A 24303-nucleotide genomic window follows, 5' to 3' on the forward strand; every position below is an offset into this window, starting at 1 on the left:
TCAACATGCTGAAGGTAACCTATCCTAGGATATAGGTCACCAAACTGTGAAGAAGTACTACCCACTGATCCACTATGATATGATGCCTATGGGAGCATGTATGGGTACGGGCTGTACGGCTGGTGGGTTGGGTAGGAAAAGATGTCATCCACAAAAAACGATCCACTACGTCCCTATGAGTGGGAGTCATACTCAAAACTGGGAATGGATGGAGAAGATATAGGCTCCCGCCCCCAAGTCAACTGCCTAGCCTGCCCTTCACCATATGAATGTGAATGAGATGAACTATACTCTGATTATGCTGGAGATGGACTGCTCTCTATATGAAAAGATGGGGCACGGAAATGCCCACTCGATCTGCTGTCTCTATCGCCAATACTCAATCAACCAACAGAGCCAGATAGGGTATCAATGTCCATAAGATCAGCCTGCCTACTAGTACCACTACCACGGCCACCAGGACGGGACTAGCCACGATGCTTTCTCGAGTAGGTCGAGGTGGATGGTGTGGGCCGTGTGGCTGGTGTGGGGGCACAGATTGCCTCTTGCTACTCTTCTACCACATACGGGACTCGAGTTCCCTCATATGCTTGACCACCATCACCATCATCATCACGTCCATCATCACCTCCATCATCACCTCTATCATCACCATCTCTACCATCACCATCTCCATCTCCACCACCACCGCCACCAGATGACACGGACCAATCTTCTTCCTCCTCATCAACATTGCCACCAGTAGGCTGGAACGGTATGGGTGACGTGTCCCGTGCGTGTACCTCACCCTTTACAGCCATGAAGTCATCCACATCAGCTTCTATATGTTCGGCTATCATGGGGTCAGGCCTACCTCCAGGTTGATCTAACACTGGCTCACCTCTATCCCTCACCCAATCCATAATAGGATCTTCATCATCTGACTCCACCTGGAAAATGTCGGCGAGATCGATATTTTCCCTGATACCCTCTTGTCCCATGCGTATGTGTTGCCTCTTTAACCTTAAATTGTAATGCACATACACCAAGTCAGATAGACGTTCAGAATCCAATCTATTTCTCCTCTTGGAGTGGATGAGAGAAAATGTACTCCAATTCCGTTCACAGCTAGATGCTGAACATGTCTGGGAGAGAACCTTGATTGCTTTTTTTCTTAAATTGTCTGTTGGACCCCCATACAACACCCACCATTCAGCTGCATTACAACAAAAGAGACATGTCACCTTCATTTCAAAAGTTTCAATACATACATAATTTAAAGAATAAGATATTGAACTGAGTAATGACTAATGAGTAACGGCATCACCGCGTGTCCGGCCTTGCTCTGCAGCATCGGTTCCAAAACTTCCCAATGCATCCCTAAAAGTCTTTAACTATAATCATTTGAAAAATATTTAAAATTAGTAATGACTCATTACTATTTAGTATTGAATTGAGTAATTCCAAATGAATTATAACTTATAAGACTCACCTCATTGTTGCATATAGCTTATAATTTACTATTCGGCTCTAACTTGGCAACTACTTCTTTTACTGCGTCAATAAGACTACTATTCAACCCAAGCCTATGATTGTAATCATTGTATTGGTACTTGGGGTTCAAATAATATGTTGAAATTGACATTACATATTGTTAATGCCTTAATAGTTAGTAATATTTCTTTCAAATTAACTTTAAAAGATGTAATTGCATAAAAAACAAACTGCACTCACTAGCCTTATGCAGTGGATGCATAAGTTGATTTTCCCAGCGCTTCTTGATAATTTTGAGAAAGTGTTTGCTACCTCGTGGATTTGCATTGTAAGCACCTTCATTCATCAAGTCTATGGCAGCATATAGATGTGGTATGGTTGGTCCCTTGAGAGCAGAATCAACTATATGCAAAACCTTGACCACTGGTCCAGAAGTTGTACCACTTTATGCAACTTTGACCAAAAGTCATCTGATGAAATGGTAGCTTGTGCTTCCCTACCACCATGGGTATTGAACCTATTCCAGTTGAACCAGTCTTCAAAAGCAAACATAGATCTAAGTCCGGACTTCTTGGTCTCTGTACTCTTGAGTGCAATGTAGTTGGTGGCGAAACTAGTTATGCCTGGCCTCACTAAGTCACCCCCACACTTCTCCCTCAAGAGGTTTAATGCAAAGCCATGGTTGTAGACAAAGTTGGTCATTTGCCTTGCCTTTTCCACAACATGTTGTATCAATTTGATCTTTCCCATATCCTTCAACATGAGGTCTATACAATGGGTAGCACATGGAGTCCAAAACAACCGGTACTTACTATTTTGCATCAACTTCTCATCGGCACTCTTGTAGTTGCTTCCGCTGTCCGTTACAATTTGGGCAACGTTCCCCACTTCTACATCTTCTACCACTTCCTTCAACAGTTTGTAGATATACTTTGCATCATTTTTCTCCTTGGATGCATCAACAAACTTTAGAAAGACTGTCCTCCCATCATAATACATCATAAAGTTGATGACGGACTTTCTTGTAGGACCAGTCTAACCATCACTCATTATGGTCACCCCATAGCTCTCCCACATCCCCCTCATTTCATTGAAATAGTCTTCAAGCTCTCTCTTCTGCTGGGGCAAATACACATTCATAATCTCATGTGGGGTGGGTCCCTTATACCCTAGGCTAGCCTCAGCAATGGAATCTATCATAGTCTAATAAAAGGGGCCTTGTGCTGTGTTTGTTGGGATGGTATTGTATAACATCCACTTAGCTATAGATTCCTTCATCATCCCCTTCAGATTTTTCCATGCTTCCTTGATTTTTGGTTGTTTGTTGTCTTTCTTTCCATAAACACCAGGTGCTTGGTGAAGTGCTGGGTCATCTCGTGGTGGTACTACTGGAGATGGTGGAGGCGGAGCTGCCCTCGTACTCTGTGATCTCCTAAAGGGATTAGGCAACTCACCTGCTCTAGATGTACCTGCTCCTCCACTACCACTAGCACCAGCTCTAGAGGTACCAGCTCCTCCACTACTACCTACTCTCTGTCTCTCCTGATCCTCATGATAACTGGCTCTGCTCATCATCTGTGCTCGTCTCCAATCCCTAGCCTCTCGCTCAGTCTCTATATCATCAGGAATATAGACAGGATCATCACTGTCATCATCATCATCACCATGATCAACATCATCATGATAGCCTCCCGCTGTACACCTCATTGCTTCCTCAAGTTCTACTCTTGCCTTCTCCCTCTGAGCCTTCCTCTTACTCCCTCCCTTCATGTACTCAATGACAGCCCTAGATACCTCAACAAGGACCATATGACATGAGACCACTTCAGGAGAATTCCCAGCTAGATGTTGTTTGAGTCTAGTAGCACCACCTCCCAATGTCACCCCTAGTGCGCCTGGGTGTTCTCTCCTCCCCCTGGCCCTGGGCCCGGGCTGTCTGCCTCTACCCCTCTTGCCTCTGGCTCTGTCGTTTACCACAGTCCGCCATAATCGGACTAGTTTACTGTTGCATGAATAAAAGACAATTCATTAATCACTGAAGCACATCAATTCTTTTATTTTAAGAGCACTAACACAAGTATATAACTATTTAGTATTTTTCCCTTAACCCTCATATTTTTCTCATATTTAAAAACAATTTTTTAACGTATTTTTCAAATAAATATTATCCTAGCACAACAAAACCGAAATTATATGCAAATGGGCAGCAATAAAACAACATGTAGAATTTACTTATAGCTATTTTGTATTTTTCCCCTAACCTTCATATTTTTCTCATATTTAAAAATAATTTTTTAAATAATTATTGGCCTAGCACAACAAAATCGAAAAGAAATGTAAATGGGCAGCTATTAAAAAGTATGAACAATTTACTTTTATATTTTTCATTAATTTTAAAACAAAAACCTCATATTTTTTCTTTTTTTTTGCTATTTTTTTGAATTTTTTAAATATTTTTTTATAATTTCTGAAAATTAAAATAATTAATTATTGGCAGAAAAATATTTTCGACACCGTGAGGCCGTAGATCGGCCAATGGTGTCTAACATATATTTAATTGATCACCATACAATATACATAACCCCTAATATTTTTTTATTTTTGTTGTAAAAAAATCAAAATTTTGAAGCAGAAAAATAAAAAAATAATATATATACCAAAAAAAAATTTCAACACCGTGAAGTTGTAGATCGGCCTCTGGTGTCTAACATATATTAATTTCATCACAAACAAACATGTATTGATCATGCATTTCCCAAAAAAAAAACAAATTTTGAGAATATGGTTTTACCTGGAATAGTGGAAAGGCTTCACAGATGTGCTAAGAAGTTTGAATCTTGTGTTCTCCAAGTTGTTCCGGCGTAGATGCGGCAAATATTCGAATGAGAAGTGAAAGAATGAAGAAGAAATGAGCAAAAGCCAAAAACCACAAAATTTCAGAGCTTATGTATTTTTTTGATTCGAAGTCCTGTTTCGTCTCGACCATTTCGAGTTTTTCGAAATTTCCGAAATCTCGATCGAGATTTCGCGAGATTTAGTACTATGCATCCAACTGCTGAAGATCCCACTCAAAATTTGGAGCACAAGATAATAACACCCTTACAGTGTTGAGTTTCGCCACTGCTACAAAGGTCTCCTGATAGTCAACTCCATAAGTTTGAGTGAACCCCTTTGTAATCAATCGTGCCTTATAACGATCCACTGTCTCATCTGCCTTCTGTTTGACCACAAAGACCCATTTACAGCCAACTGGTTTTTTCCCTGGAGGAAGAGCCACAAGATCCCACGTATTATTTTTGTGTAGTGCTCTCATTTCTTCCAACATTACTGCCTTCCACTTTCCATCTGTAGATGCTTTCTGCCAAATTTTAGGAATGGAAACAGAAGAAAGAGAAGATACAAATGCACGAAAAGAAGGAGAAAGAGAACTATAAGAAACAAAACGAGATATGGGATGCAGAGTGCAAATTCTAGTATCTTTGTGATGAGCAATAGGTAGGTCGGAGGAAGAGGGCTTACCAGGAGAGGAAGGATCTGGATCTTGAGCTGGCAACTGGATGGGTATCGGTGCTACAATGGATTGAAGCTGCCCCCTTTTAGTGCTTCCCTTTTTATAGGTGATCATATTGGAGTTGTCAATCTTCTTCTGAAACTCACCAATAGTTCTTTGGACAGGAGTCAACTCCCCCTGAATAGGAACATCAGCAACACTCTTTCCCATGGTCTCCTCCTATAAAAGACTCCCTTCGGATGAGGGGGGAACAGCCAGAGGAGGTTGGGCAGCAGCCAAGGGAGATTGGGCAGTAGTCAAAGGAGGCTGGGCAGCAGCCATAGGTGGCTGGACAGCAGCCGTAGGGGTTAGAAAAGGAGAAACCTCAAGAGAAGGAACCTGAAAAGACAGCACATCTTTACTAGAACTCTCCCCCTGAAGAGGTGGGGAAGAATAATAGGAAACGGTCTCATGAAAAATAACATCCATACTAACCAAAGTACGGCGGGAAGGTGGGTGGTAGCACTTGTAATCCTTCTAGGTTGGAGAATAATCCAAGAAAATACAACGTAACCCCCTAGGTTAAAGTTTGCCTGGAGATTTTGTATCTCTAGCGTAACACACACAACCAAACACCTTGGGAGTAACAACAAAGGAGGAATTCCCCAGTAAAACTTCAGCTTGACTACGGGAGTCAAGAACCCGGGAAGGTAGCCTATTGATGAGATAGGCAGCAGTGAGGACAACATCTCCCCAATACTGAGATGGGACATGAGAACACCATTGTTGGCAAGCCATCTTTCTTGAGCATGACCAGTCACACTTGGCATAATAGTGGTGCCATTAATGTGACCAGTAAGGCCACGACCAGCAATGGCAAAGGAAGTAAACCGAGACCAAAGCAAGTAATTAGAACCGTCTAGTTTGATTGGATTAGTAGGAAAGGTATGAAATTTTGATTTGCCTTGGCCATCACCAACAAAAGTTGCAGTAGAATTAGCTGAGTCACCCATGATCACAGAGAAGTTGGTGTGCTGAGAAACCCAAGAATCCCTTCAAGTAAGGGCTGAAATTTGGTGGAGAATCCTCTTTTAATATAGGGAGAGATGTCTCAAAAAACCAACAGCATCTGATAGAGAAATCCTTTAGATTTTTCAAAACCCTAATTTTGGTGAAATCGATGGAGGGCTGATTGCTAACAAAAAAACACCAGATAAAGCTGAAACTTGGATTGAGTATGCTTCTAATAGGACTGAAGTACTCCAAAAATCAGCCCAATGGAAACCTGAAACTCGTAGATCGATATTTGTCAGGGTTTTGGAGAAAACCCTGATTTGATGAAAAGAAATCGATCTAGGTCTTCAATCTTATTAGAGATAGGAACTGAGCCAAAGAAAAAAATACTGCCGCAGTTCTTGAATCTTCAATGAGGTAGATTGGTCCCTTGGCAAGAAGTGGAAGCAATCAAAAAAAAAAAAACTGAAGAAGCAAATACCGCAGGCAGCAAGAGCTTGTCCCTATCGATAAAAAAACTGTATCATAGGATGAGGTTAAAAGGGGGGCTGCAACTGGATCTGTCGATCACCTCATCAGTGCTGCCCTAGTGGGAGAATGATGGAGAGAGAAGATCAAAACAGAAGAGGGGGGTGGGAAGAAGAGATCGAGAGTGAAATGGAGGAGGGGGGAAAATCGAGAATGGAAGGAAATTCCCTAATTCAAACCTGGCTCTGATACCATGTTGAGAGATTAGAATTAGGAGTGAATGCTTGGATGGTCTAAGGTAGACTCCAAGTCATATATTTATAATAAGGAATCAAAGTTACATGGACAGAATTGTCCTTATCATAGCCGACATGGCTGTACATGAAATAAAACAGTAAAAAGTCCAGAATACCCCCCACGGTATTATGGCCCATATAATCCAACATATATATATATATATATATATATATATATATATATATAGAATTTTCTACTTTTTTTTCTTTTGATTTTTTCTTGTACTTTGTTTTTTTTCCAAGTGTTTCTGTCTTATGCTTTGTGTCTAGAGCTTTTATATATTTCATAGATCTTATTGGGTACTTTTTCCTAATTAAGTATAGGAAGATAAAGAAAAGGGGAGGTTTTCATTGATGACCCACCTAGGAAGGCCTTCCTGGACAGGCCCAAATCTCTGTCATGTGACAAATTGAATGGGGCTGAGTTTTGTGGATAGTGTACACTCTGAGGTGCTCACATGTCATGTTTCGATGCAAATAGAGTTGGTGATGTGCGAAAATAAACCTTTAAAATTCCAGCTAAAAAATGAAACTTTTGAAAAATGATTGACAAGAAATGGGCGGCTGAAAATGCAAATAATTGAATTTGAGACATGGCCAATCCTGACCATTCCCTAGACATCGAACGGTAGGAATCACCACATCACCTTTCCACATGTCAGCATTAGGTAGACTGCAGCTTCCGTCATTGACAGCTGTCAAGGAAAACTTTTACTTTATATATTATTTATGGGCAAGAGATCACTACCTGGTCGTGTAGCCCCTGCACTAGCACAGGGGCCAATGAGAGTGCGTGCAGGAGCATCAACATGGGTGGGTTTTTTTATTTCACAGGGAGGGGGACGGTAAATTAATGCGCTCGTGTGTCTTGGCGCAGAAACCACGAGACCATGTAGCATTATTTTTTTCCATTAGTTATATAATTATTTATTTGGTAAACAAGTTTAACTTTATATCAGTGGCTAAAATATGCTAGTCTTTTCTTCTTCTCTCTTTAAATCTCTTTCATTGTCCTAAATTGGAAAATTGCCGGTGTTGTAGGACAGGATTGGGAAACCTAGAAAATTTATCCTAATTGAAAGGTAGGAAGGTTGAGAAGGGTATCCAACTCATATCTCAGCATAAATGCAGAAATTCTTAACAAGTACAGCCATAAATAAAGAAACAAACATATCATGTGGAGAATTTCATGCTAAGTATGCAAAGGAGAATTTAACAAACGAGACATGATAGATCAATACCTTCTTTTGCTGTCCCACAGGCCACAGGTTAGAATGCTGTGAATAAGTGCTGAATCACTACCTAACTCCAAAGATTGTGTCCTCAAGGCCTCGTTGTTGGTAGAAGAATATCCAAGGTATTTGGGTCTGAAGTTGGAAACAAAAATTGGAAAATTTGGGATTGATACAAAAACTGGTAAGAAATTTAGCGATAATCAAGTCTAGGCAAGAAGGTAAATTGGGTTTCTTGGAGATTTGGCTAAGGAGTGTCAAGGGAATTTGGGATACCACATCTTTCATCACAATCAGTTCTATTCCAGATAACAGGTATGATTAATTGGGGTTTATGGGCTATTGTAGTTGAACGAACAAATAGAAGGCTTTTGAGAAATGAAAATTGAGGTTGGAAGAAATATGATGGAACAAACAACAATGGATTTGGGATTGAACAGCGATAGTTTGCTGTAGATATAGAGTTTGAAAGAGAAGAGAGGAGGAGTGGCAAGAAGAAGAAGAAGATAGATTTGTATCTTGGCTTCACTCCAAGAATTGCATAGTCTCACTCATGTTGCAGAAAAAGAGATTAATATCACAAGTTCCAAAATATTTCATTCATTGTCTTCCAAGTTCCATCTCAAAATACAGTCTTTTTGTGGAATTCCGTGAATATTGGCTTTTGTCAGAGTGACTATAGCCATCTTTATTTATAATAAAGAGAAGAACATTCTGGAATGAGTACAAGGACAAAAATGCCCTTATGACTATTCTACCCCTGAACGCATATTACAACACTCCCCCTCAAGTTGGTCCATACATATCAAACATGCCCAACTTGCTAATTATAGGAAAAAATAACTTAATACTGATTCCTTTGGTAAGGACATCAGCCAGTTGTTCATTAGACTGAATAAATGGGATACAAATTATTCCTTGTTCTAGCTTCTCTTTGATGAAGTGCCGGTCAATCTCAACATGTTTGGTACGATCATGTTGAACCGGGTTGTGAGCAATGCTGATTGTGGACTTGCTGTCACAGTAGAGCCGCATAGGAAGATCAGCATTCATCCCCAAATCTTGAAGAAGCCCCTTGAGCCAAAGAAGCTCACAAATACCCTGTGCTATAGCTCAGAACTCAGCTTCAGCACTAGCTCGAGCTACAACAGCTTGCTTTTTGCTTCTCCAAGTAGTTAGGTTTCCTCCAACAAATGTGCAATACCCAGAGGTGGACTTCCTATCATCAGGACTGCCAGCCCAATCTGCTTCAGTGTATGCTTCTATCCGGAGATGGCTATGTGGAGAGAACAAGACTCCTTTCCCCGGAGATGACTTGAGGTAACGGAGAATTCTGTATGCTGCTTCCAAGTGAGAAGAGTGAGGATCATGCATGTATTGGCTGACTAGGCTTACAACAAATTTGATATCTGGCTGGGTATGTGAGAGGTAGATCAATCGACCAACTAACCTCTAATAACTACCTTTGTCCACCGGGTCACCTTCCTTACTCTTCAATTGTGTGTTGGGCTCAAGAGGGGTATCTGCTGGTTTACACCCAAGCATCCCTGTTTCTTTCAATAAATCCAAGGTATATTTCCTTTGAGAGAGAGATATGCCTTTAGCTGAATAGGGAACCTCAATCCCTAGGAAGTACCTTAATCTACCCAAGTCTTTGACTTCAAATTCGGTGCCCAAATAAGTCTTCAACTTCTTGATTTCTTGTGCATCACTGCCTGTGATCACTATGTCATCAACATAAACAATCAACACTGTCACTTGCTGTCCTATCTTCTTAACAAACAATGTGTGATCAGCATTGCTCTGCTTATACCGATAAGCAATCATAGCCTTATGGAACTGGCCAAACCATGCCCTTGGTGACTGTTTCAGACCATATAGGGCCTTTTTCAGCTTACATACCTTTCCCTGAGTTTCTGAAGAAGTAAAACCAGGAGGTATCTCCATGTAGACATCTTCTTCCAAATCTCCATGCAAGAAGGCATTCTTCACATCAAGTTGTTGGAGTTCTCATCCTTGATTCACAGCACAAGAGATAATGACCCGTACAATATTCATCTTTGCTACAGGAGCAAAGGTCTCTTGATAGTCAATCCTTGGGTTTGAGTAAATCCTTTGGCAATAAGTCTTGCTTTGTACCTTTTTACTGAGCCATCAGCCTTGTGCTTCACAACAAAGACCCGTTTACAACCAATGGGTCTTTTTCCTAGTGGAGGACTCACCAAATCCTAGGTCTGGTTTTTTTCAAGGGCATGCATTTCTTCATTCATCGCATCCTTCCATTTCTGTTCGGCTATTGCCTCTTGCCAATTGTTAGGGATGGAAACAGAGGATAAAGAAGATACGAAGGCATGGAAAGCAGGAGTTAGAGATTTGTATGACACAAAGTTAGATAGGGTGCAATGTACAACTCCTCTTTGATTTTCGAACAGCAATGGGTAAATCAAGATTGGGATCAAGAGAAGGCTTACCTGAAATCTGACTGGGAGCCAGACTTGGAGTAGGAATAGATGCCGATTGAGTAGGATCAGTGGTTGTGGTCTCTTTGTACAGAGTACAAAGGGCCGTCTAGAGGAAAATCAGTTCCCCGAATGTACACATTTTCCTTTGTCTGTTGTTGCTATCCCACTTCTTATTCTTGACTTATAACTCCATCTTCAAATTCAACAGAAACATCCTCTATAGTAGGTATCTCAATGTCTAGAGGAGCAATCAGCGGAACCTCTTCACCACTTATAATCTCCCCCTGTAGAGGTTCCTGCTGTTTAAAGTAAGCCTCGGACTCCCGGAACACTACATCCATAGTGACAAACACTTTTCGAGTAGGAGGATGATAGCACTTATATCCCTTCTGGGTAGCAGAATAACCAAGAAATATGCATCGCAGCCCCTTTGGATCAAACTTGCCGTGTACATGGTGATTCCTGGCAAACACAACACAACCAAATACTTTAGGGGACACAACAAAAGTCGATTTCCCACAGAGCACATCGAATGGGCAGCGGCCATCCAAAACACGGGATGGAAGGCGATTGATAAGATATGTGTCTCTAAGGACAGCGTCACCCAAAAAACGAGGAGGAACAGCCATAGTGAACATAAGAGAATGAGCAACCTCCAAAAGATGTCGGTTTTTGCGTTCAGCCACCCCGTTTTGAGCAGGAGTGTCAACACAAGAGGTTTGATGAATGATCCCATGGCTGTCCAAATGTGATCGAAAAGCACCACCCATATACTCCTTCCCATTATCTGACCGGAGAATCTTCACCTTGGCATCGAACTGTGTCTCGACCATCTTATGAAATAAAGTAAAACATGTGAAAACGTCACTTTTACTATGCATCAAATACACCCAAGCCGTCCAGTTGAAACAGTCAATAAAAGTGACAAACCATCAAAACCCAGAGCTAGAGACACAACGGGCAGGGCCCCACACATTAGAATGTATCAAACCAAAAGGATGCAAGCTTCTATTATCAGAAATTGGAAAAATGCTTCTAGTTTGCTTTGCCAAAGTTCAAGCATCACAAGAAAAATTATGTTTATTATATCTTTTCACTAAACTAGGAAATAAAGTCAACAAAACACCAATCGGAGGATGGCCCAAACGACGATACCAATTATTCAATTCAGAAAGTGCAGAATCAAAATCAGAAGATGCAAGCTGAGATGTCAAAGCTGCCTGTGAACCGTCAAGCACGTACAAACCACCAACCACCTTACCACATGCAACTGTACTGTCTATTGCCAAGTCCTTAAATAAACAATGGGTTGGAAAAAATGTTACCTTGCAGTTTAAATCCCTAGTTATGCTACTAATGGAAAGCAAATTAGTAGTGAACTTCGGAACATGTAACACAGATGAAAGTGTAAGAAAGGAAGAACACTGCACAGATCCCTTTCCCGAGATAGGAGAAAGAGACCCATCAGCAACACGAATCTTACTCTGACCAGATAAAGGAAAATATGTGGAATAAAAGGAGGAGGAGCCGGTCATATGGTCGGTTGCCCCTGAGTCAATTACCCAAGAATCGGGCATGACTGAGGTGCAACTCCCACCAAATGAAATACCTGTGGATGAAGGTGTATTATGAGTAGTAGGCAGAGACAGAGCCGAGGCAGCCATGAAAGGAGATACAGATGCCGAAGAAGATGTGTCCAAATGAGTCACCATATCCCGTAAAATTTTCAAATCCGCCATAACCTGTGACAGAGAAGGATCAGGCTAGTCCTCAGTAGTGGCCTGATGAGCACGGGTGCTATTGGACCGATTGGAACCACCCCTCCCACGCCCACGAGTGTTTGCTGGGCAACCATGAAGGTTCCAATAGCAGTCCTTCGTATGCCATTCCTTCCCACAGTGATCGCATTTGATGGGAGGGCGATTACCAGATGTCCGATCAGTACTGGCAGATCGAGAAGAGCCCCCACGGGAAGACTGTGAACCAGAAATAAGAGCCGAGCGCTCCTGAGTAGCAGGGTGAACCATGGCAGTACGTCGAATGTCCTCAGCTGAAAGAATCGCATAGGCCTGTTCACGAGTTGGGAGAGGTTTGCGATTCAAAATATTCGACCGGATATGATCAAACTCAATATTCAGGCTGGCCAAGAAATCAAAGACGCATAAGCCATCCTCCCACTTCTGGTAGGCCGTGGCGTCAACATCAATGGTTGCAATGAAGGTGCCCACAAAATCCAACTGCTGCCACATCGTACACATGGTATTTGTAATCACTCCAGCTGTTTTGTAGAGTGGATTTTTTTACGTAGTTTATAGCATTGGGCAGCGTTCCCAACCTGGGAATAAGTATCTTTGGCTGTCTTCCATATTTTTGCAGCCGAATCAAGAAGAAGGTATTGCCCAGTAATTTCCTGGTCCATGGAATTAACCAGATACGATATGACCAAGAAATGAAAATTCATCCAGTGCTCCTGTGCAGAACCAGTCTTGGTAGGCTTGATCGTGATACCTGTGATATAGCCAAACAGGCCACGGGAACCAATAGCAAACAAACATGATCGAGACCACATAAGATAATTGCTGCCATTTAACTTAATGGTGTTCACCGGAAACGGAATAAAGTCACGGTGCGACGAACCATCAGAACCAGAAGAGGTAGAAGTGATCTCTGAAAAGTCAGGCATGTTGGTTGGAAAAAAAAAATTGTAGAATCCAAAGACAAGGCCTCCAAAAAAAAATTAGATAATATGGAGGGGAAAAAAGGACCCTTGGTGGGAGTCAACTCACCACCAAGGGTGGGAAAAAAGTAACAGCAAGGGAAGAGAGAGCCTCCTGCGAGAAAACAAGGAAGGGCGAGAGGCTGTGGGGGCTGGCGGTGGTGGCAGAAGGGGGTCGGAGGCCCTACGGGGCTGGCGGTGGTGGTAGAAGAGGGTGGGAGACCCTGCGGGTGCTGGCGGTGGTGGCGGAAGAGGTCGAGAGACCTTGTGGGGGTTGGCGGAAGGGAGAGGAGGGCTGGGGGTGGTGGCAGAGGCCTGGCGGAAGGTGGAGGAGGCTGGAGGAGGCTGGCGGTGGTGGCTGGCCTTAGGTCAGAATCGCGAAGGAGAAGAGAGAAAAAAAAAAAAGAAAAAAAGGAAAAAATTTTAATTCCCATATTCCCGGAATATTTTTGGCTCTGATGCCATGTGGAATTCCGTGAATACTGGCTTTTGTCAGAGTGGCTACAACCATCTTTATTTATTATAAAGAGAAGAACATTCTGGAATGAGTGCAACGACAGAAATACCCTTATGCCTATTCTACCCCTGAACCCATATTACAACACTTTTAAAACCCAAAATGAAAAGAAAGAGAAATAACTCCCTAATAACTACTTTTCCAGCAATATCTACTCCCTAATAACTACTTCTCCAGTAATAACTCCCTTACTACAGTAGTACATTACAGTTTTGACACCAAATAAAATAAAATACAAGCTACACACAAGTAAATAGAAATATGGATCCACACAAGGTAATAAGGGACATGTAGCCACAATGAAGTGATATGTTTGTGTGTATGTCGGCACCTCTGTTGATATGTCCTAAATCCTTGAATGTTGTCCTCATCATGCGGGAAATTTCTTATGTAAACAAGGTCATAGGTGCCTATAGAAGGGGATTTTCTATAATCATTGGCTGGATTCGAGCCAAGTACTTGTACCACTTTCATATAGACCCCATCAAAGTAGTTTTAGAGAGTTAGAGGCCATAGGCTAGCTCATTCTAATGGGGGTCATGAGTGGCTGATGATGTGGTAGATATCCACTGAGAAAGGAAAAAGTAGCTAGGGGATCATTTGTGTTGGACACTTATTATTACTCTACTTTTAATATGGTGCTGCCCTTGATTCGAGAAGTAAATCTCTTGTAGTGCACTTTCTTAATGAAGCTCTATTCTTTTTTATCACTAGAAAACAACGCAATTGCTGATGGAACATTCTACAATCCTTAGGATCCTCCTCATCAGTCCAATCTTCAATAGAAAAATGTGGTCACTGTTGCTCACCTATGTTGTCACTATTTGTCACAAAGCAAATTGACAGCCTTTCTGTGCATAATTTATGAACAAGCTAGTTGTATGGTTTTGACAATGTTGAAATGTGGCCCGTTGGAGTGAATATATTCCTTGTAGACAGAGACCACTTATTTTCTGGAAACAGCCTCTCTGCAAAAGCAGGGTTAAGGCTGCGTACAGTATGACTCTCCCCAGACCCTGCAATGGCGGGAGCCTCGTGCACTGGGTAAGCCCTTTTTAGAGGGCGGGCCTCAGTGCAACTTTTTAGACAAAGACAACTTTTTTTCTGGTACATATTTACCAGTGATCCCCAGACTCCACAGCGGCGGGAGCCTCATGCACTGGGTATGCCCCCTCTTTTTCTTAAATTACCAGTGATCCTCATAGCTCCAGTGAACCTTTTAATATATGTTGTAGAGGTAATGTTTGAGGAGATGGGTGGGTGCTTGGAAGATAGTATGATTTGGTGCACATAGCATACAATTGGGCTTATTGATCCCATTAGGCTAAGACTGAAAATATGGATTTTGAGCCCAAATTGGTTCCATGCTGTAGCAAATCATGACATAGAGAAGGAATGCTCCCTATGTGTGTGCACAGACACTTATCTGCATCCTTATTACTGCAAAAACAGTCTTTCCTACTTACCAACTCTGACATTTCTCTGTTTATATTCCAGATGCTTTCTTCTCTCAGTAAAATCATGTCCCTGGCGGATGACACAAATATATATTGCGGCCATGAATATACATTGGTGCGTTATCTTTTTATTGAGCTCATTGATTTGATTGTGCTCCCTACTATCCCATTCTCTCGGTGGAACGGATATAAATTTGACTCGAGTAATTTTGACAGAGTAATTCAAAGTTTGCGCTGTCCATAGATCCTAACAATGAGGCTCTTCAATCATATGCCACTCATGTCGCACACCTCCGTAGCAAGGGCTTGCCAACGGTAATTCCTTTTGTCATAAAAAAGTTGAATTCAGAGAATCCAACCATCAACGTTGATTGTGCAGTTAAATCTTCTTTATGATATATATCTCCTGGTTGCTTTACTACCACTGGGGATGGTGCTGCCGCTTTCTACCCAACTTTAGTTGTGCTTGTGACATTAAGCTGTACATTCTGGTTGATGGTCCACAAAGGCACTGAATTGATGGATAACAAACAATTGAATATATTGAATGATACATTTCATTCTAAATTCCAGTTTGCTTTTTTATGAGCAAGGTATATTACAAATGCACTCAAGATGGAGGAAGGTTTACTCCCTTTTGTTCTAGTTGTTTGTCTTTTGTTTCCTTCACTACCCTGGATCAGTTTCTGGAAGCCTAAGGGATTAAGTTTAGAAATTTAGTTGAAACCAGAATCGCCATAAAGAGAAAAGACCAGATTTAGAAGAAATTTAGTAATTAACAATCAACTACTCAGATGGGAATGAAATTATGGTCAAAGGTCAGAATTAGATAGGTGAATAGATGTATAAAATCAGGTCCAGATCTGATGGTCTGATCTGACTTTATGGCAATATCCTATTAGGAATAGGATTATTTAAAAAAGAATTCAAGAATTGACTATCGATAGCAGATCTTAATGGGCTCAATAATCAATAGTACTTCAAAACGCTAACAGATATGAGCAATAGTATAAAGATTAAAGATACTAATCTGAAATCGAAAATCAAATCTGATCTTAAAATATAGTAGAATTAGGAATCCAACTCGAAGTATGACTATAAGAAAATAGCAACAAGATCAAATCTTGAAACCGTGAATATGTTGAGAATGTAATCCGATTGCCAAATATGAAATCAGATTTGAAGTTGCAGACTGGAACCTTAAGAAAACTGAAATTCTAGCAACCAAATATGCACAAGAACAAAAGGATAGGAAAGGAAAATAAGAGACTTTTGACCTGATTCGATGATAGACAAAATGATGAAGAATGGAAGGATGTAGGGATATGAACCAAACATCTCACAGCAAGTAATTCTGATTCTCATAGAACATTGGAGGCAAAAGCCATAATTCATTCATCAAATCGTGGGTAGGGCTGTAGCCCCTTACAAACAGTTGAGAGAGAAGATTTGAGAATGATTTGGCTTATCTTTGTATGACAAAGGCCTTTCTTATTTATAAAAAAGATTTGAAGTACAAAGGTATAAGTATGGAATGTAGTACAACTCCATACATGGTATGGAGTACAAGGCTAGGTTGTATATGAGCTGTAATTCTTATACTTAACGGTCCCCCTTAAGTTGGTACATAGAAATCTCTCATGCCCAACTTGCATAGAATAGGATGAAATAACTGCCTCTGCTTCCCTGGACTTCCCTCTTCAACTAGGAGTATGACTTTAAGAAAACAGCAACAAGATCAAATCTTGAAACCGTGAATATGTTGAGAATGTAATCCGATTGCCAAATATGAAATCAGATTTGAAGTTGCAGACTGGAACCTTAAGAAAACTGAAATTCTAGCAACCAAATATGCACAAGAACAAAAGGATAGGAAAGGAAAATAAGAGACTTTTGACCTGATTCGATGATAGACAAAATGATGAAGAATGGAAGGATACATGGATATGAACCAAACATCTCACAGCAAGTAATTCTGATTCTCATAGAACATTGGAGGCAAAAGCCATAATTCATTCATCAATTCATGGCCTCGTGGGTACGGCTGTAGCCCCTTACAAACAGTTGAGAGAGAAGATTTGAGAATGATTTGGATTATCTTTGTATGACAAAGGCCTTTCTTATTTATAAAAAAGATTTGAAGTACAAAGGTATAAGTATGGAATGTAGTACAACTCCATACATGGTATGGAGTACAATGCTAGGTTGTACATGAGCTGTAATCCTTATACTTAACACTCCCCCTTAAGTTGGTACATAGAAATCTCTCATGCCCAACTTGCATAGAATAGGATGAAATAACTGCCTCTGCTCCCCTGTCCCTCAACCCCCCTCACCTGCTCCCTGGACTTCCCTCTTCAACCCTGCCTCTGCTTCATCTTCTGATGGACTTCCCCTCCATTATGTTACCCCTGCTTTGGATGGCTCAACCAAAGTAGCCCTCTGCCCATCTGAAGTTCTGGAATTTGAAGCTAAGCTTTGGGAGAATAGCTTGGTAGGAAATTTTCTGGGCTCTCGTCCTCCTTTCCCGATCGTCAAAGCCTCTCTCTCCAAGCAGTGGAGAACTCAGGGATCTTTGGATGTTTCTCTCTTGGACAACGGCTTCTTTTTATTCAAGTTCTCCTGACTTCGACAAGGTTTGTGCTTTAGAAGGAGGTCCCTGGCTTGCCGGAGAAAAGCCAATCTTTCTCAGACACTGGCACCGTAAATTGTAGCTTTGCAGAGGGTGGATCTTTCCTCAATTCCTCTTTGGATTACCCTGCCCGGCCTGCCTCTCCATTACTGGTGTACGGATGGCCTGAGCTCCTTGGGCTCTGTTTTGGGAAAACCCCTGTTCACTGATGTGAGGACCCGACATAAGGATCGATTGGCATTTGCTAGGCTTTGTGTGGAAGTCTCTGCGCAAGAAGCTCTCCCTACCTTCATCAAGGTCATTGAAGGAGAAGATTTCTCTTTTGAGCAAGAAATCCACTACGACTGGAAGCCGCCTCATTGCTCTGTCTGCAAAATTTTTTGGCACGATTCCAAACTCTGCTCCCCCTCGGCTGTGTCCCCTGCAGATCCGCCCCTTCCGGCTGGTGTGGCCGTCGATGGGCTTCCTTCGGCTGCTGGTGAAGAGCTTTTGGCTCCCCCTCGTCAACGACACAGGTCTCGTGGTAGGAGAAGAACCAGATCAAGACATTGGAAACTTATCACGGCTCCATCGTTGCCGGCGGCAGGCAGCAAGAGTTCAAATAGGGCTTCCAAGCCTCTACCACTGCCTCAGAACAGGTTCAGCCTTTTGGCTAACGATGATGTTGACGCTGCAGAACAACTTTCGGCTGACGTTGACATTGATCCTACGGAGCAAGACTCCTGTCCCGAAAAGCTCCAATTTGACGTCTTGCCTTGTAGCAGAACCAGGATGTCGGAAGATCCTGCTCCTGAACTACCCACTTCAAGCTCTGGTGACGCTGCGACTGTTCCTCTGTCATCACTGCTCGCTTTGGGAAACCCCTCTGTGCCTCCTACGGTTGCTGCTGTGACCCTTTCTCGGGCTTCATCCATCCAAGGTATTTTGGAGATAAACACGGCATCAAGCTTTTTAGATAAGTCTTCCTTGGGCCCCACACCCATTGACGGTTCCGTCCTCTCTTCTCTGGCCCTCTCGGGTGTAGCCTCGTCCGGACAGATCCACCACGACTTAGGCCTGTTGGGCCCTGCCCCAAATATCTCTACTTCTTTTGAATCCCTCGGGTCGGGTTCTTTCCCAAACCCTGTCCCTTCTCTTAACCCAGATGGCCCTTCCCCTTCACCCGTTTCTCCTGATGTTAGCCATCGGTTTTCCTGCAACAAAAAATTGGGCTCTTCTAGACATTGCTCCTACAAGCGACGGCACCGGGGTGAAACCAGACCCCGGTCTGTTATGACTCGACTCTTGGAGTCCCCGATGCCCCTTCTCCCTCTTTCCCAATGATCCATGGCTTCCTTTGGAATACTCGAGGCTTGAATTCTGCCTCGAAGCAAGCTTCTGTCCGCTCCAAGCTCCGTGCCTCTCGCTCTGCTTTCTGCTGTCTTCTTGAAACCCACATCAAGGAACAAAATTCAGATAAAATTCTTAAGTCTTTAGCCCCTAGCTGGTCCATGCTCTCTAACTATGCCTCCCACCCAAATGGGCGTATTTGGATCCTTTGGGATGCTTGCAAAATCTCCATCTCTTTACTGTCCTCTTCCTCCCAATTCATCCATCTCTGTTTTTCGGACTGCCTTGGCCATTCTTCCTTTTTCTTCACTGTTATCTATGCTCACAACTGTCCCATTCAAAGGGCCCTTCTTTGGGCTGATTTGCGCTCCATTGCCAACAGCATTGGGTCTCTCCCTTGGGGATTGGGAGGTGATTTTAATGTCATCAGATTCACTTCTAAAAAACAAGGTGGTAATCAGTTTGATTTGGAGGCTATGAAAAACTTTAATGACTGTATTGATGATATTGGGGTCAATGACCTTCGTTGGAAGGGCTTCCCCCTAACTTGGAGCAATAAAAGGGCTGGCATCCATCGCATCTCTTGCAAACTTGACAGGGTTTTAGTCAATGAAGCCTGGCTTTCTTCCTTTCCCTCCTCCCATGCAACCTTTGATAACCCAGATATATCTGACCACTCCCCTATAGCCCTCACCATTCAGCCTTACACCTCCTTTGGCCCCAAACCCTTCAAGTACTTTGACGTGTGGCCCTCCCACCCTTCCTTCTTGCCCACAGTTTTGGAGGCTTGGTCCAAACCTGTTTTTGCCTTCACAACCCCCCTTATTGCCTTCTCTAGGAAGCTCCGCAATGTCAAGGAAGCTCTCAAGAGTTGGAATAAGAATACCTTTGGTGATATCTCTCTTCAAGTTACTGATCGAAAAGAGAGGCTTGCCTTTATTCAGATTCAGCTGCAGACTGACATCCACAATACCACTCTTGCTGAAACTGAGAAAGATCTTACTGTTGAGCTCTCTACCTTGCTCTCTAGGGAAGAGAGCTTCCTTAAACAGAAATCCAGAATCAAATGGCTTGACTTGGGTGACTCAAATTCTGCTTACTTCCACCGCAATGCAAACTCCATCACGCAGCTCACTTCCATTGATGGTTCTCTTGCCACCACTGTTAAGGACATAAAGGATTTGGTTGTTCAGCACTTCAAAGGTATTTTCAATGCTCCCATGATGGGAAATGTTCCACTGCAAAGCCACTTGCTCAACAAGTTTATTCCCGCAAGTCACATTGACGTCTTGAGCTCTATCCCCAAAGAAGAGGAGATTTTGGAAGCTATTCACTCCTTAAAGGTGTCTGGAGCTCCAGGGCTGGATGGTTTCAGCATGGGATTTTTTCTTGCTACCTAGGATATCATCAAAGTAGACCTCATTGCAGCCATTGAAAGCTTCTTCTTTAACCCCAGCCAGATCAAAGGAGTCTATCATACTTTTCTTTGCCTTATCCCTAAAAAAGAAGGTGCTTCGGCTATGAATGACTTCAGGCCCATTGCCTTATGCAACATTCTCTACAAGTTTATTGCTAAGATTCTAGCCAAAAGACTCAAGAGTGTGATGGATTTGTTGGTCAGTGACAACCAATCAGCTTTTATCCCAGGCAGGAACATCTCTGACAATATTCTTCTGTGCAATGATATAGTCAGAGGGTTTGACAGGAAGAATGATAAGCCCTCTATTCTCTTGAAGATTGACATTCACAAGGCTTTTGATTCTCTAAGGTGGGACTATATAACTCAAGTTATGCTCAAGATGGGGTTCCCTAAGCCTTTTGTACACTGGATTAGCTATTACATCTCTTCTCTTAAGCTCCCAGTTTTAATTAATGGCAGTCTTGCGGGTTACTTTGGAGCTACTGTGGGGATTCGTTAGGGATGTCCTCTATCCCCTTACCACTTCACCTTGGCCCTGGAAGTCCTCTCTAGGAAAATTCAGACCTATACTGATCAGCTGCTCATTGCTCCTATGCCTAAGTGCAAAGCTTTAAAGCTTACCCATCTTGCTTTCGCTGATGACTTGATGATTTTTTCAAAGGCCTCCATCGTCTCTCTTGAGTGTATATTGCTTTGTTTGCAGCAATTCCATGAGATTTCGGGTCTTCGCATCAACCCTTCCAAGTCCTTTATCTTCTTTGCTGGTATTCCAGATCCAGACAATGTGGAGTTCCTGGAGAAATCAAGATTCCAAGAGGGGCAGTTGCCTGTCAAGTATCTGGGCCTCCCTTTGATTCCAGCCAGGCTCTCTACTCATCATTGCACCCCCATGTTGGACCTTATCAGGAAAAGACTTCAGTTATGGAAAGGCAAGCTCCTCTCTTATGCAGGCAGGCTAGTGCTTATTAGATCTGTCTTAGAGGCCTCTTACATTTACTGGTCTGGTATTTATGGGCTCCCGCAAGCTACCATCAAGTCTTTGGAATCTCTGTTAGCCGCTTTTCTTTGGAAGGGGACTGAATAGCCTAGATTTCTCCACCCCATTAGATGGGCTTCAGTGTGTCTACCAAAAGAGGAGGGCGGTCTGGGAATAAGAAGAATCAAAGAAGTCAACTTGGCTGGTATTATCAAGCTGATCTGGAAGATAGCCTAAAAAAAAAAAGCATTTGGGTCGATTGGGTTTACTCGGGCCTTCTCCGTCAAGACTCCATTTGGACTGCTTCTGTCCCCGTTGATGCTTCATGGGTTTGGCGTAAGATCCTTGAGACTCGCCATCTTGTTCTCCATTCCATCCACTACCACATTGGTGACGGCCACTCCACTTCCCTTTGGTTGGATAATTGGCACCCTAACAGAATATTACTGCATCTTGTCACCCCAAGGATGATCTATGCTTCAGGCCTCCATAGGCTGGCTCTTGTTGCGGACATTCTCCACCAGGATGATTCCCCCCCCCCCCTACATCTTCCCTGTAGCTTTCTCTTATTTGGAATGATCTTCAGTCCATCCAAAGAAGATTGCCTTCTAGAGGCGACTGTGTCTCTTGGACAGCAAACAACTCGCAGAAATTCTCCTCCAAGGGTGCTTGGAATCTCATCCGGGTCAAAGGACCGACGGCTGGCTGGAGGAAACTTCTGTGGTTCAAGCATCACATCCCCGTCATTGTTTCACTGCCTGGAGAGTCTTCACTAACTGTCTTCCTACTCAAGCTTTCCTCCGCAGACGTCAGATCCAGGTTCCCAATGCCTACTGCCTTTGTTGGAGTAATATTGAAGACTCGGCTCACCTGTTCTTTGATTGCCCTACCTCCAGGGCCATCTGGAAAGGTATTCTGTCCAAGTGCTGGCCTGCCCAAAGAAGGATTCTCACCTTCTCTAGAGAATGGATTTGGGTTGATATGACCTTTGGTGGATCCTCTATCTGCGACACCATGGGGAAGATGGCTTTTTGTGCGGCCCTTAACCATATTTGGATGGAGCGCAATATCAGGAAATGGACCTCCAACTCTCGTTCCTATCAACAGATTTGGGATTCCATTTCCTTTGAAATCTCCTCCAAATTATTGTCTGCCCCTGCCTCTTTTTGCACTGACACCCCAAGGAACAGGCTTATTGTTGTCTCCTGGGGCCTTCCTAATGTTTCTTTTTCTGCTCCAGCTTCCTCTAGCTGAAGCTTTTCTTAGCCGTGGGCTGTTGTAATTTCCCCCTTTGGGGCCCCATGTTTCCCCTTTCTCTTTGTTAATGAATTCTTCTTTTCACCCAAAAAAAAAAAAAAAACTTGCAATTTAAACTCTTCGTAAATACATCAGCTAACTGATTTTCAGATGGGACTAACGGAATACAAATTGAGCCTTGGTCAAGCTTCTCTTTGATGAAGTGTTTGTCAATCTCAATATGCTTGGTCCTATTATGCTGAGCTCGGTTATGAACTATACTAATTATAGCCTTGTTATCACAGTAAAGGCTCATAGGCTCTTCATGTGTCACCCCAGATCACAAGTGACACTATAAGCCATATAAGCTCACAAATTCTTTGGTATTCCTCCTCTGTGCTAGATCGAGATACCACTGGCTGCTTCTTGCTTCGAGTGCATGAAGTGCCCACTCTTGGGAGCATGCATGAATTGGCTCACCACTCCAACTGCATATGATGTCTGGCCAAGTCAAGGAGATGTAGATCAGTTTCCCTGCCACTATTTGGTACTTGCCTGCATCTATAAGAGGAGAGCCACAATCTTCACTAAGCTTGTGGTTTTGATCAATTGGGGAGTTTGCTGGTTTACACCCCAACATTCCTGTTTCCTTCAATAGGTCTAGTACAAACTTTCTTTGGCAAATATTGATTCCCTTTTTTGATCTTGATACTTCAATGCCCAAGAAGTACTTCAAGAGTTCAAGATCTTTAATCTCAACTGTTGGGCCAGGTAAGATTTCAATTTACTTATCTCGGCATTTTCATTCCCTGTCATCAACATAAACAATGAGAGTTGTGATTGTACCTTTTCCTTGCCAGATAAACAAAGTATAGTCAGCCTGACTTTAGGAATACCCATTCCTTGAATGGCTTGTCTAAATCACTCAAACCAAGCCTTAGGTGACTGCTTGAGACCATAAAGTGCCTTTTTTAGGAGGCAAACTTTCCCTTCTGCTGAGGGAAACTTTTAACCAGGTGGAGGCTGCATATACACTTCTTCTTCTTCTAGGTCACCATAGAGAAAGACATTCTTTACATCTAATTGATACAACGGCCAGTCTCTATTGGCTGCCACTGATAGGAGAAATCTGATTGAGTTGTGTTTGGCCATAGGAGCAAATGTCTCTTGATAGTCAATGCCATACACTTGACTGTACCCTTTAGCTACCAACCGAGCTTTATATTTTCTACAGTACCATCTAATCGATACTTAATTGTATAGACCTACCTGCATCCAACTGGAACTCTCCCCCTAGGAAGATCTACAAGTGTCCAAGTACCACTCTTCTCAAGGGCCATCATTTCCTCAGCCATGACCTCTTTCCACTTTGGGTCAGACATAGCCTCAGTGACATTTTTGGGAATGGAAGAAGAAACAAGAGCAGTAGAAAAGGCAACACCTGTAGGAGAAATAGCATCATAGGAAACAAACTTGGCTGATTAGTACAAGCTCTCTTCCCCTTTCGAACAACAATGGGAAGATCTAACTCAGAGGGAAGAGGAAAAGTACTACCTAACTGAGGAAGGTGGAGCTCAGGATGTAG

General features: G+C 42.6%; 1 protein-coding gene across 2 annotated transcripts in view; it reads left to right on the top strand.

Moving 5' to 3' along the window:
* The window catches only part of LOC122656137 (hydroxyacylglutathione hydrolase 2, mitochondrial-like), a 108100-nt gene that overhangs the window by 68312 nt on the left and 15485 nt on the right, over positions 1–24303 (top strand). For both annotated transcript variants that reach the window (XM_043850586.1, XM_043850585.1), the window contains exons 6-7: positions 15166–15240; positions 15342–15440. In XM_043850586.1, coding sequence (XP_043706521.1) covers positions 15166–15240; positions 15342–15440 — 174 coding nt within the window. The remainder of the gene's footprint in view (positions 1–15165; positions 15241–15341; positions 15441–24303) is intronic.

Source organism: Telopea speciosissima, chromosome 3 (assembly GCF_018873765.1).
Source record: "Telopea speciosissima isolate NSW1024214 ecotype Mountain lineage chromosome 3, Tspe_v1, whole genome shotgun sequence".
Classification (NCBI taxonomy): domain Eukaryota; kingdom Viridiplantae; phylum Streptophyta; class Magnoliopsida; order Proteales; family Proteaceae; genus Telopea; species Telopea speciosissima.